This window comes from Trematomus bernacchii, unplaced genomic scaffold, assembly GCF_902827165.1.
Source record: "Trematomus bernacchii unplaced genomic scaffold, fTreBer1.1, whole genome shotgun sequence".
NCBI classification, from domain to species: Eukaryota; Metazoa; Chordata; class Actinopteri; order Perciformes; family Nototheniidae; genus Trematomus; species Trematomus bernacchii.
In genome coordinates this window covers 1,241,204-1,252,091 of record NW_022987685.1, presented here as the reverse complement: position 1 = coordinate 1,252,091, position 10,888 = coordinate 1,241,204, and the positions used below count along the sequence as shown (strand labels likewise).

The 10,888-nt window shown below is 39.1% G+C and overlaps 1 protein-coding gene across 1 annotated transcript; it reads right to left on the bottom strand.

Moving 5' to 3' along the window:
- Positions 1–2,867: 2,867 nt before the first annotated feature.
- Positions 2,868–8,517, bottom strand: krcp (kelch repeat-containing protein). Its single transcript, XM_034136643.1, has 13 exons — positions 8,307–8,517; positions 7,858–8,019; positions 7,626–7,707; positions 7,357–7,413; positions 6,688–6,916; positions 6,265–6,363; positions 5,492–5,623; positions 5,196–5,383; positions 4,920–5,116; positions 4,735–4,829; positions 4,072–4,126; positions 3,817–3,914; positions 2,868–3,648 (listed from the first exon to the last, which is right to left on the bottom strand). The coding sequence occupies exons 1-13, from the start codon at positions 8,366–8,368 to the stop codon at positions 3,419–3,421; spliced, it is 1,686 nt and encodes a 561-aa protein (XP_033992534.1). The 5' UTR covers positions 8,369–8,517; the 3' UTR covers positions 2,868–3,418.
- Positions 8,518–10,888: the final 2,371 nt, after the last annotated feature.

Genomic DNA, 10,888 nt, shown 5'->3' with positions numbered 1-10,888 from the left:
ATATCTGCTTTGAATGCTTCAGAAGCAATCACAGCTGAGGCAAAGATGCATTTCAACAGTTGTTTTTAGGTGCAAGATTTCCAATTGAACAGAATAAACCTACGTTAATGGCATCTTGTCTAAGATAGTTATAGAAATTAAATTCTAGCTAAATAAACTTGGGTTTTTATTTTTTGTATTGTCAATTGTATGTTATTTATTATGTGTTGTGTTTTTACTTAATCTTGAGTCTATAGGCCAATACAGTAATGATTGGTTGATAGAACCCCAGGGTCCCCAACAATAATCCACTCTTTTGACAGTTACTTCTGGTCATTTGTGAAAATGTGTACAAATTAAATTCAATCTAAGTCTCGCTTTATTAATTAGTCCTGTTGCCCTAATTTGTAAAGGGGCTCTATGTCCAAATCTAGTTCAAAATGTTAACCCTGGTGCCCTCAAACAAATTAATGTGTCAATGTTCATTGAAAGAATAGACTGAGGTCACATTTTAAAGACCTCATATCTCTTATTTTTGCTCTGCTGTTGGCCGTGGTGTCGAATATGTGTCTTCTCTGCACAGCTGTAGAAATGTAATTTGTAAAAATGTGTCCATAAATGTGACGGTGAGATGCTGACAGCTGGCACAGACATTTTTCAAGTTACTTAGCAACAGCCATGGACTGACGAAGAAATATGGCTTCCGTTAGAAGTGGTGATGTCTGAACTCTGTCAATCAGGAGGTCCGCAGAGACTAGTCACCGGTGTTCACCATCTGCACAATGCAAGGATGTTATGGAGAAATAAAAAAATAAATCAGGAAATCAAGGGGTATGAGAGGCTTGACTGGGAGAGCGTCCAACTGGCAGGATTTCCCAGTGAATCGAGGTAAAAATCACATACCTGATGATGGAAGGAGTACAAACGCAGGGGTACACAAACTCTGTTATAGGAGACAAACAACTCAGTTTTCAGTGCATTGAACAGTATTCATATAATAATTAATATCCTGTACCAGAGGGAATCACTGGGCCTTTCTTGTAACTTATCAATCATTAAACACTCACACACTAATCCAACTGACTTGGCAGAATATGTCCTTTTTTTCTTTTTCAGTGTGTTGGAGCATATCCAGTTTGAAGGTCGATCACAAGAGACCGTATTTAATCTTTTAATATATTTCTTTTACAGGTTTTTCATGAGCTGTATGAGTCTAGTTTTAATTAGTAATACTAAACCAAACCGTCATACCAAGCTCACCGGCCTAATGTTGTTTTATTCAGCAAAAAATATAAACAGATAATCAACCTTTAAGCAATCAGATCAAACCCTGAATTCATATACTTTATTCCTTCCATCTTCTTTTTTTCTGCCTTATATTTTATTTATTTACTACTAATTATGTAAATTTGTTATGGCTGCGATGTTTACATTTAACATGCTGTCCCTTGTTGTTATCTGTATCCTTTTATGTTTTGTAAATCCATACCATCTGTTGTTCCCTTTGTATTTGTTAATGTGTCTGCCTGTGTTAGCAGGAATTGTTGAAAAAAAGGGTAAAAAAGGAAAAGGGCTCTTGGTTGATTGTGAAAATGTGCGGAAGTGTCGCCACCTACAGGATGCCTGTATATATTACAAAACACTATCTATTGAAATAAATAAACATATCCCACAGCCTATCATTGAGAGACTACTTCCTGCTGTGTGTCTCATAAATATTTGGATGAAAATGCATTTTTTGGCTGCCATACTTCTTCTGTGGAGGAAAAATGCTGCACTGAGTGGGAGGTTAAACTGGAAACCGTTAATTGCATCTGATATGAGAGTATTTTTTAGTCTCATTGGACGAACATTAAAAGACATAGCATTCTTTTTATCTCCAGTCTCCTACCTCAGGCTGCCAACTGTATCCCGCCAGATTGAGGCTGTAATGTTATTTTTAATATGTGGCCAATCATTCCCCTCTAAAAGCTGCCATCCTGTACAGCAGACTGTTGATGCATCACGAGCAGGCTGTCTCTGCAGCCTTTTTGCATTTCAACATGAATCTAGCTCACTCTGTGTTAATAGTATTGCCTTACAGTGCAGCATTGACTTGACTATGGAAGGAGACAATCAAGAGAAGTACAAAAAGAGTACAAACACACATAAAATGAATGTGTGTGCAAACTCTACGGATCATCCTTCTCCTGCTTTGTTCCTGGCCTAGATTGAAATCCTTTCTAAACCCAGCAATTTAGCAGGTGCTGAGTCACAGCAGCGTGGGCTAAATTAGAGAACAAGACCAAAAATAGGCTGAATCTGTATAGACGGCTACAATCACCTTGAGAGCAAGAGTTAGTCATATCATAAAATAAATCCTTATAGAAATATATAAAAATATATGAATCTAAGCACATTATCTTTGCTGCTGCAGTGAATATTGTGTATATGTGCATGCTGCAAATATGGCTACTTATTTTATTTTTTTGAACATTTTATGTATAAATGGTTTTGCAGTTTTTGTTGTTTGTCATTTCTTGTATGAAAGCTGCTAAAAGTGTATTAATCTTACCAGCCACATTCATGACACCATTATCAGCCTTTCTGCAGAATTGAAGATAATCCTTCTTGAACTCCATTTATCTTTTATTCAAATGTCTCCATTCAGCTGTGGCTCTTTGAAGAGAGCATCAGAGGGTGACAATAGCACATGTTAGTGCTGGTTACCGGGCCAACAGGGATGTTATTAATGTGTCGTTCTGTTTTAAGTGTCAAACCTAGTGGGTCAAAATGGAAAAGCGTGTTCAAGCTGTGTTCACATGTGGCCTACTATCTTCTCAGGGATGGAATTGAACAGAAATCAAATTAGATGCAACTCAAATTCAAAATGAAGATAGTGAATAAAATAGAGTTAAGAAAATGAAATGTTTATTAAGTATTTTACAGAATAATAGCTGCAACATGAGTAGAGATTTTGGAAATGACAATACTGTGATTTTGAGTTTAACAAATTCAACATCCAAATATATAGTCCGTTATTCATTTGTAAAGAAAAAACAATAAAGTTGAATGTATCAGAAATACAAAATATACATTTTACCTGAGGAAAAAAACGTTAAACTATGTACATACAAAAATAGAATAATCTGAAAAGTTTTAAACAGAGATTATTGTTGTTATTATTTTTGAATCAACAGAGACTGAGAGATAACTTTTCTTTGATGTTTGTTAAAGTATTTTAAAACTTTATTGCTACATCTGAATACTACAAATGTCCAAACTGTACAATTTTCAATCCCAACATTTGAAAAACCCTTTAAAAACATAACGGGAAGAAGAGGGCGCACACAACAAAAGGAAACGAAGACACTCTGAAGGAATATAAATAATAAAGGTTGTGTGGAGGTGTACAAATAGCTGCAGTCAGGGAGTGAGGATCACCTCTGACTCACGCTCCTCAAACAGCAGCGAGCAGATCCTCCACGGCGACCGTCGTCAGGTCGGAGTAGAAGTTTCTCTCGTTGTCTCCGCCTCCGAACACCAGCAGGTTTCTGCCGATGGAGCCCGCGTCCATATCCACGTCTCCATCCTCCTTGAAGAGAGCGTCTGTCTCCATGGTGACGATGGAGTGTCCCGCCCTGGGGAGGGACAGCTGAGGGAGCGTCACCTCCGTCCAGCTGTTGGTGTCTGACATAAATCAAACAAAAGTGACAAATAAATACATAAAAAAAGGAAAACATACACGTAAGCCCTGTTTCATTATTCATGAAGTTAACTTCATTATTTGCTTTTCAGTCCATGGGGCCACTTCCTCTTTAAATTAAGTCACTTCTTTTTTTTTGACCTGCCTCTCACCGATATCGAAGACGAAGGCGTCAGTGAGAGCGTTGTTCCCGTTGTAGCCTCCGTGGATCAGGAACTTTGTGTCCGAGAGCACTGCACTGCCATGCCAGCTGGAACACACACAGAGAGGTTATATTACATCGAGAATATATGAAAATAAGACTTAATATGGTTTAAAATGTCTTTGAAACCAGTGCACAAATTCAAGACTTTTGTTGTTGACATCTGTGCTTCTGATACATCTGAACTGTGTGTGTTTTGCTGTACCTTCGTGGAGAGGGGGCTTTCCCAGATGTTTTCACAGCAGAGAACTCCATCAGACCTAAGCAAAACAAAAATATAATTGTTATTTTTATTATTAGGCATTTAGCGTAGTTTCATCAGAAAAACCACAGACCTCAGAGATTTAAAGGCTTGATAATACCGGGAACACTTTTATTTTAAAGCTCAAAATACAATGTCTATTCTTGGGAAAACCCAGTAATTCCCTCTGTCTATCAGTGGATTCAACCCTCTCAATGTCCTGCATTAGAGACATTAACCTTGGCTATCAGAGGAAGGTCTGATGCCTTTTATAAAAATGGAAGAAAATACTTTTTGGAAAATGACTACTGTTAATTTGGATTCGTTTATGTTTTACTGGTATTATTATTGTATTTTATAGTTTTCTAAACAGTTCCTATGTTAAGTGTATTGTGTATTATTGCTCTTTTTATTTGATTTATTTTTGGGTAGCTGAGTAAGATTAAGAAACCAGAGAGATGGAGTTGGGGGGATACATTTGTCTTGAAAAAAAATAATAATATAAAAAGGTCAAAATAAATGAACCAGGCAATGTTTTTATACCTCTATCCAGATCATTGTGTCTTGTTTGTGCGTACAAATAAATACATACATACATTTCTAATAATACCCAGCTGTGCGGCTTACCGAGGTCCAGCATGTACATGTCATTGTAGCAGACGGGGGTGTCCCATCCTCCAAACACATAGATCTTCATCTGCTGCATCACACATGCAGAATGGCTGGAAGAAAAACAAGGAACGAGGATGAGACGGGGAAAAAGGGATGTTGGAAAAAAGCACCAGCAGCTGTAATGGATCGAACCATCTTACCCTGAGCGGGGGGAGGGCTTGTTACCGGTCACAATAGGCTGGTACCAGATGGAGAGGTTGGGATCGAAGATGTAGAGCGAGTCGCTGCAACCGTCGGGCTCTGGGTTCGGACACGGGAAAACTCCGCCGAGCACAAACAGCTCGCCCCGAAACATGCTGCAGCTGTGGTAGGCCAGAGGAGGAACCTTCCCCTGAGGCTGAGGAGAGAGGAAGACTTCAAGAAACAGGACAGGCAGCAAAAAAAGGCCATATGGAGTTAAAACTAGCAACACACACCTCCACCATGGTCCACTTCCAGCTCCGTGTGTCCAGGATGTGGACGTCGTTGAACCATTTCTTGTTCTTGGAGCCTCCGAACACAAAGATTCGCCTGGAGTCCGGGTCGTAGACGGCGGTGTGGCCGATCCTGGCCTCGGGGGTGGGACCCTCTGCCAGAGTCTCCGCTGCCACCCAGGACATGTCCTCTGTTTGGCAGAGACAAGAACTCTTAGACATTGATCCACGGGAAATTAGACCCCTGCCAGATCTAAAACAGCTTCAAGGATATCTGTAGCTGTGAATGGTCCACAGACCTGTGCAGAGCTTCCACATGGGGTCCTTGCAGAACTGCATCCTGGCTCCCTGTCCACCAATCAGAATCGCTGTCTGAGCGTCTATAGGACACAGAGTCTGACCCCAGCGGCCTGACGGGCTGACCAATGGGGCTGTAGGAAAACCAAATATCAGGATAGATATAATATGTTAACACAGGACATCAAAGTTCAAACTTTAAAAGGGACAAGAGACCTCAGATGGAAAAGACCCCACCACATCTCTCTTTATCTATAAAATGTTATAGTTGTTTCCCCTCTTTTTTGTTGTATAATTGTGTGTCTCTTTGTTGAGGCTTTTCACACTTTGTCATTCTTGTTCTCTCTTTGCAGTTAATTTGCATCTTTCTTTTCGAAACACCTCTTTTTGGTAGGGTATGTGTTTCTTTGGGATATTTTAAAAACAGGTGAAAGCTACTTGGGCCAGTTCGATAAACCCTCCATGAAGCTAACCACTGTCCATGTTTTCAGTCTTATGCTAAGCTAAGCATTTCCTGGCACAAGTTCCATATATGATGAACAGGTATAAGAAAGGCATTGAGATGTCTTACTGTTGGAAAGAAGGAGAGTATGTGTATTTTCCAACTGTAGCTGTCACGTTCAAATACCTAGATGCATCACGGCCTGTCTAAGTTAAAGTTACAGAAAACCTTTGGTGGGTGGTGTGCACTAATGTACCAGGTATGGGACTGAAAGGTGAATAAACACAAGATGAAACACATCTGAAACGGTATGTAATGTGTATGCAGACTCACAGGTCTGTGTGGGAGTCTTGGCCTGCCTACTCTTCGTCCTGGCTGCACTCTGAGGAGGCGTTCTACCCACAATCCCCTGCGCCTCTCCTGCTCCGTTAGCTGTGGAAAGTTAAAAGACATTTTATTAGAGGACACAGAGAAAAGCTTCACTCCTCCACACCAAGTGTATTTAGCAATTATCATTACCAATAACACAAAGGGATAAATACTGCTTTCTTTACAAAGACTAGAATATACAGAAACAGGCATTAAGACAACTTTTTAGTGCCATTCCTTCTGTAAAACTATTTCACTTCATGAAGAGATTAATAATTAGTTTTTGACAGATTTGGTTCACAGCTACATGGGCAGTTTTGGATTTGACATCAGGACAATTAATGCAATATAATTACACTTCTCCTTGCACAACATGCAGTCTTTCACCTGTTCCCTTAATCTTTGTTGCATCTGCTCCACTGCTGAACAGCTTCTGGGCCCCTTTAGATTGACCTCTGGCCTTTCTCACAGGAGTGGTCTTCTCCACGCCGCCATTGGGACAAATGTTCTCCAGCTCCCCTGTCGTGGTCGTCTTATTTTCATCACAGTCTTCCTCTGACTCTCGCTCTCTCTTCTTGCCCTTGATCTCCCGGGCTGCGAGGGGAGCCACGATGTCCTGAGAGGGTCAACACTTGGTGTCATTTATCGTTTCAAATGCATACATTGTTTGAAATATGTGGGTTAGATTAATAAAAAAAGAGGCTGATATTAGCATCAAAAGACCAGAATGCAATGCAACACAGACATGTTTAGCTTTGAAGGGGACATGATGATTTTTATGAAGTCCCAATCTGCTCTGGTTTCAGCTCACAACAGAAACACCCAATGACTGTAAAAACTACTTGCTGAGAGGCATTGTGTTAAATGTAGAAAGAAACCTAAAGTTATTAAACATTAACAAATGTTATATTGACAAGTGTTAAGAAACATTTATTATATGTTTTAAATATGACAGCCGCAAGTAGCTCTGGATATAAGATGTTACTGTCTGAATCCGTTAATTTCTGATGGTTGTATTGGTAAATATTGCATATAATAATAATAATGGTACATTACCTTTGGTGTGTATTCTTTCACAGACATGATCTCTGGCTTGGACCAATCTGCTTTTACCTGAGGGGGGAAAAAAGGATGCTTTAAGTAAAAGGTAGAGCGTTACAGTATTCAATAAGTCAAGTAACAAACGAATAAATAATTTGTTCAGTATCCGAGAGACTCCTCTTTGCTTTGTGATGGACATGATAAAAGGCAGTTTTTGTCTGTATGCAATTTAGTCCTGAATCTTAGGGTTTATACCACATTCTATATATGGTTACATTACATACCAGGTTTCCTCCTTCCAGAGTGACATCCAATGTAACGCTGTCCGTCCAGGTCTCCTCCTCCCACTGCTCCCATGACAGACACCTGCAAGATGTAAATCAATAAATCAAATCATTTCAATTCAGATTGGAAATCACTGGAGGACAGCAGATGCAAGGGACAACCAGACACATTTACTGTAAAAAGTTATTAGTCAGATTTTAATTAAAAGGGACATGGTCAGAGTCACCCTACTTGTTATACGGGGTCAGTTTCCCGATAGTGATGGGGAAGCGGTGAGCGTCGTTGAGCTCCGCGTTGACGCAGACACGCTGCCCCCACGGCCCGCTGCTGAACAGCACCACCTGGCGGACACTTGGTGGAACTGCAACACACACCCTGCACGACCCTTCAGGGCTATCAAGGCGAAAAAGATATAAAGTCATTATTGGGTTATTTTGCTTCGATATGGGGCGTTATTATCAGCATGAAGCAATCAGTATTATTCTCTTTGTACACGGCTGATTTGATGAGGCGCTAAAGTGCAACATATAAAAAGGTTTATGACGTTTATAACATTATTTAACAACTATAGAGGTGCTGTTCAAACCGTTCAAACACATTGAAGCTAACATACACAATGTTCTAAAGACAGCAACAAGCTAAAGATGTTAACACTAATGTTATTAAAATCATTTCGTTACCTCAACAGCCTCTGAGGGGGACCGTTTACTCCGAAAACCGCATATATTCCGAAGTCTTCCATCTTTGTTCTGTCGTCCAGCAAAGACGTTTAATTGTCAGAGCTCTTATTGCTATGCTTCTTTATTTTTGCACAAGTTTAAGTAACAAAACAAGGATATGTCTGTACCTTACTCTGTACGGCATCTCCCGCCACTGATGTGTGTACAATATCTAAACTCCGCGCGAGTTCTCAGTAAACAATTAGGAGCGCTTGTTTTATTGCTGACGGTGTCTGTCGGGTGAAGTCTGCGTTGTTGAGCATTCAGCAGATCTAATAACCCGCCTATGCGGTGCACGCTGATACTACAATCGAGCATACTTTAGATTGCAACGCACGAGCCTCAAGCCAATGAAAGCCCTGCATTCAGTACCGCTGCCAGACGTCACGAAAAGCTGCGTTCAAGAGCACTTGTCCCTCAACAGCTACTTTGCATGGTTTGCACTGCTTTTAATTATTCTTTCATCATATTTAATTCCGTTTCTCTTGTTTTTTTTTGTAAAACTTAAACTTATACAGGATTCAACAATGAAAGGCAGTTTGTATGAATTGTTTTAAAATGTCGGTGTATTTATCAGAGTTGTCTTTTTGTTCAATCCTTTTCTTGCAGATGTGCAATATTGTTGGATGTTTCATTGAACAAACTTCACATTTCATTCTTTTCTGACAGTCTTTGCTTAGATGTCCTTTCGTTAGACAGCCAAAGCATATTCCTTGTGCTTTTAAGCAGTCAATCTTTTCATTGTGAGATTTTTTGTTCATCTTACATGTTTTAGAGGTGTGTTCTCCTGCACAAAATACACAGCGCTTCTGAACAGTAATGCCTTTATTATGGAAGCCTGTTTGCGCCACAGGAAAAAAAATTGAAAAATCCTGTAAGTCATTATAATGACTTAGCTATCTCATTATAATGAATTACTATCTCATTATAATGACTTAGCTATCTCATTATAATGAATTACTATCTCATTATAATGACTTAATATCTCATTATATTGACTTAGTTATCTCATTATTTTGACTTAGTTATCTCATTATATTGACTTAGTTATCTCATTATATTGACTTAGCTATCTCATTATAATGACTTACTATCATATAAGAGCAATTTTTAAATTAGCTTTCATCCCTTTACACCAAAGCAACAATAGCAAGTGTGTGGGACACACTTAGCTGAACTAATGGATACTATAATTGAAGACTACTTTAGACGCGGATTCACAAATAAGGACATTTTAGTGGTTTTGGAGGAATCACACAATATTAAACTAAGCCTACGGACACTACAGAGGAAGCTACAAAAGAACAAGCTTTGGCGGAGAAAAAATAAGACAAATCGTTGTGATGAGGATGTGTTTCACCTTTGAACTAATGTCTGAGCACAGCCTGGCAAAGTCAGAGGATGTTTATGAAATTACGGACCTCTATGTAAAACTTTGACGAATGATTATTGATGAGCTGGGGGAATAGAGTATGGTTTTGTTCTTTGCGAAAAATCGCCACCTTAATAGGCCTACCAGTATACCAATATGCTCTGAAATATTCATTGTATCCAAAATGTAGGCCTGCAGGTACAGTAGATACACTTGTACCAGTCCTCTGTCCAAGGGCTTGATTGTGACAGTGACTGCATGCATCAGTCAAAGTGTGCATGGTAACTCTATAGTCTGTGGTGCTGAATAGTACATTAATAGGTCATCTTCAACAGGGTGTTTTAGAAGATCATGCAATGTAGTGAGTATCAGTTTAATAATGTCCATATTATTCCCAATATGTAAATAATGTTATTTAATGTACTCTTTTGTATCAATGTATGCACCTTTTTTGGCACATAGCACACAGCTAAGTCATTATAATGAGATAGTTAAGTCAATATAATGAGATAGTAAGTCAATATAATGAGATAGCTAAGTCAATATAATGAGATATTAAGTCAATATAATGAGATAACTAAGTCAATATAATGAGATAACTAAGTCAATATAATGAGATAGCTAAGTCAATATAATGAGATAACTAAGTCAATATAATGAGATATTAAGTCAATATAATGAGATAACTAAGTCAATATAATGAGATAACTAAGTCAATATAATGAGATAACTAAGTCAATATAATGAGATATTAAGTCAATATAATGAGATAACTAATGGCGCGTTTCCACTACACGGCCTCGCTCGGTATGGCTAGGCCTCGTTAGGACTGGCTCACTTTATGGCGCATTTCCATTACAGTTTAGGAACTGGGGTAGTATCTATAGTAACGCAGTGTAGGCGGAGCCGTGACGTCATCTTCAATGAGAACCCCAGAAAAACAACACAGCCGTTAGCTGTTAGCACTCAGAGCTCACAGCTCCTCATATATGTTCAGAAACTAGACAAAAGTTAAACAAGTACAAACCACAGACTGCCTGTGTCATGGTGAATACAGTCGCTGCTTTATTTATGTCTGTATAGGCCGTTGTTGTGAGTGTGGACGGTCGGAGCATATACTGCGTTAGCTTAGCCAATCTCCATTTAGAAAACACGCATTTTAAAAGGTTTT

What these genes read in the sequence shown, in the direction of transcription:
- krcp (XM_034136643.1), bottom strand. Translation starts at nt 8,368, where the DNA reads ATGGAAGACTTCGGAATATATGCGGTTTTCGGAGTAAACGGTCCCCCT. An exon ending in CTCTGGAAGGAGGAAACCTG is followed by an intron (nt 7,414 to 7,625) that starts GTATGTAATGTA and finishes TTCCCCCCTCAG; the next exon opens with GTAAAAGCAGATTGGTCCAA. An exon ending in AAAGCCCCCTCTCCACGAAG is followed by an intron (nt 3,915 to 4,071) that starts GTACAGCAAAAC and finishes TGTGTGTTCCAG; the next exon opens with CTGGCATGGCAGTGCAGTGC.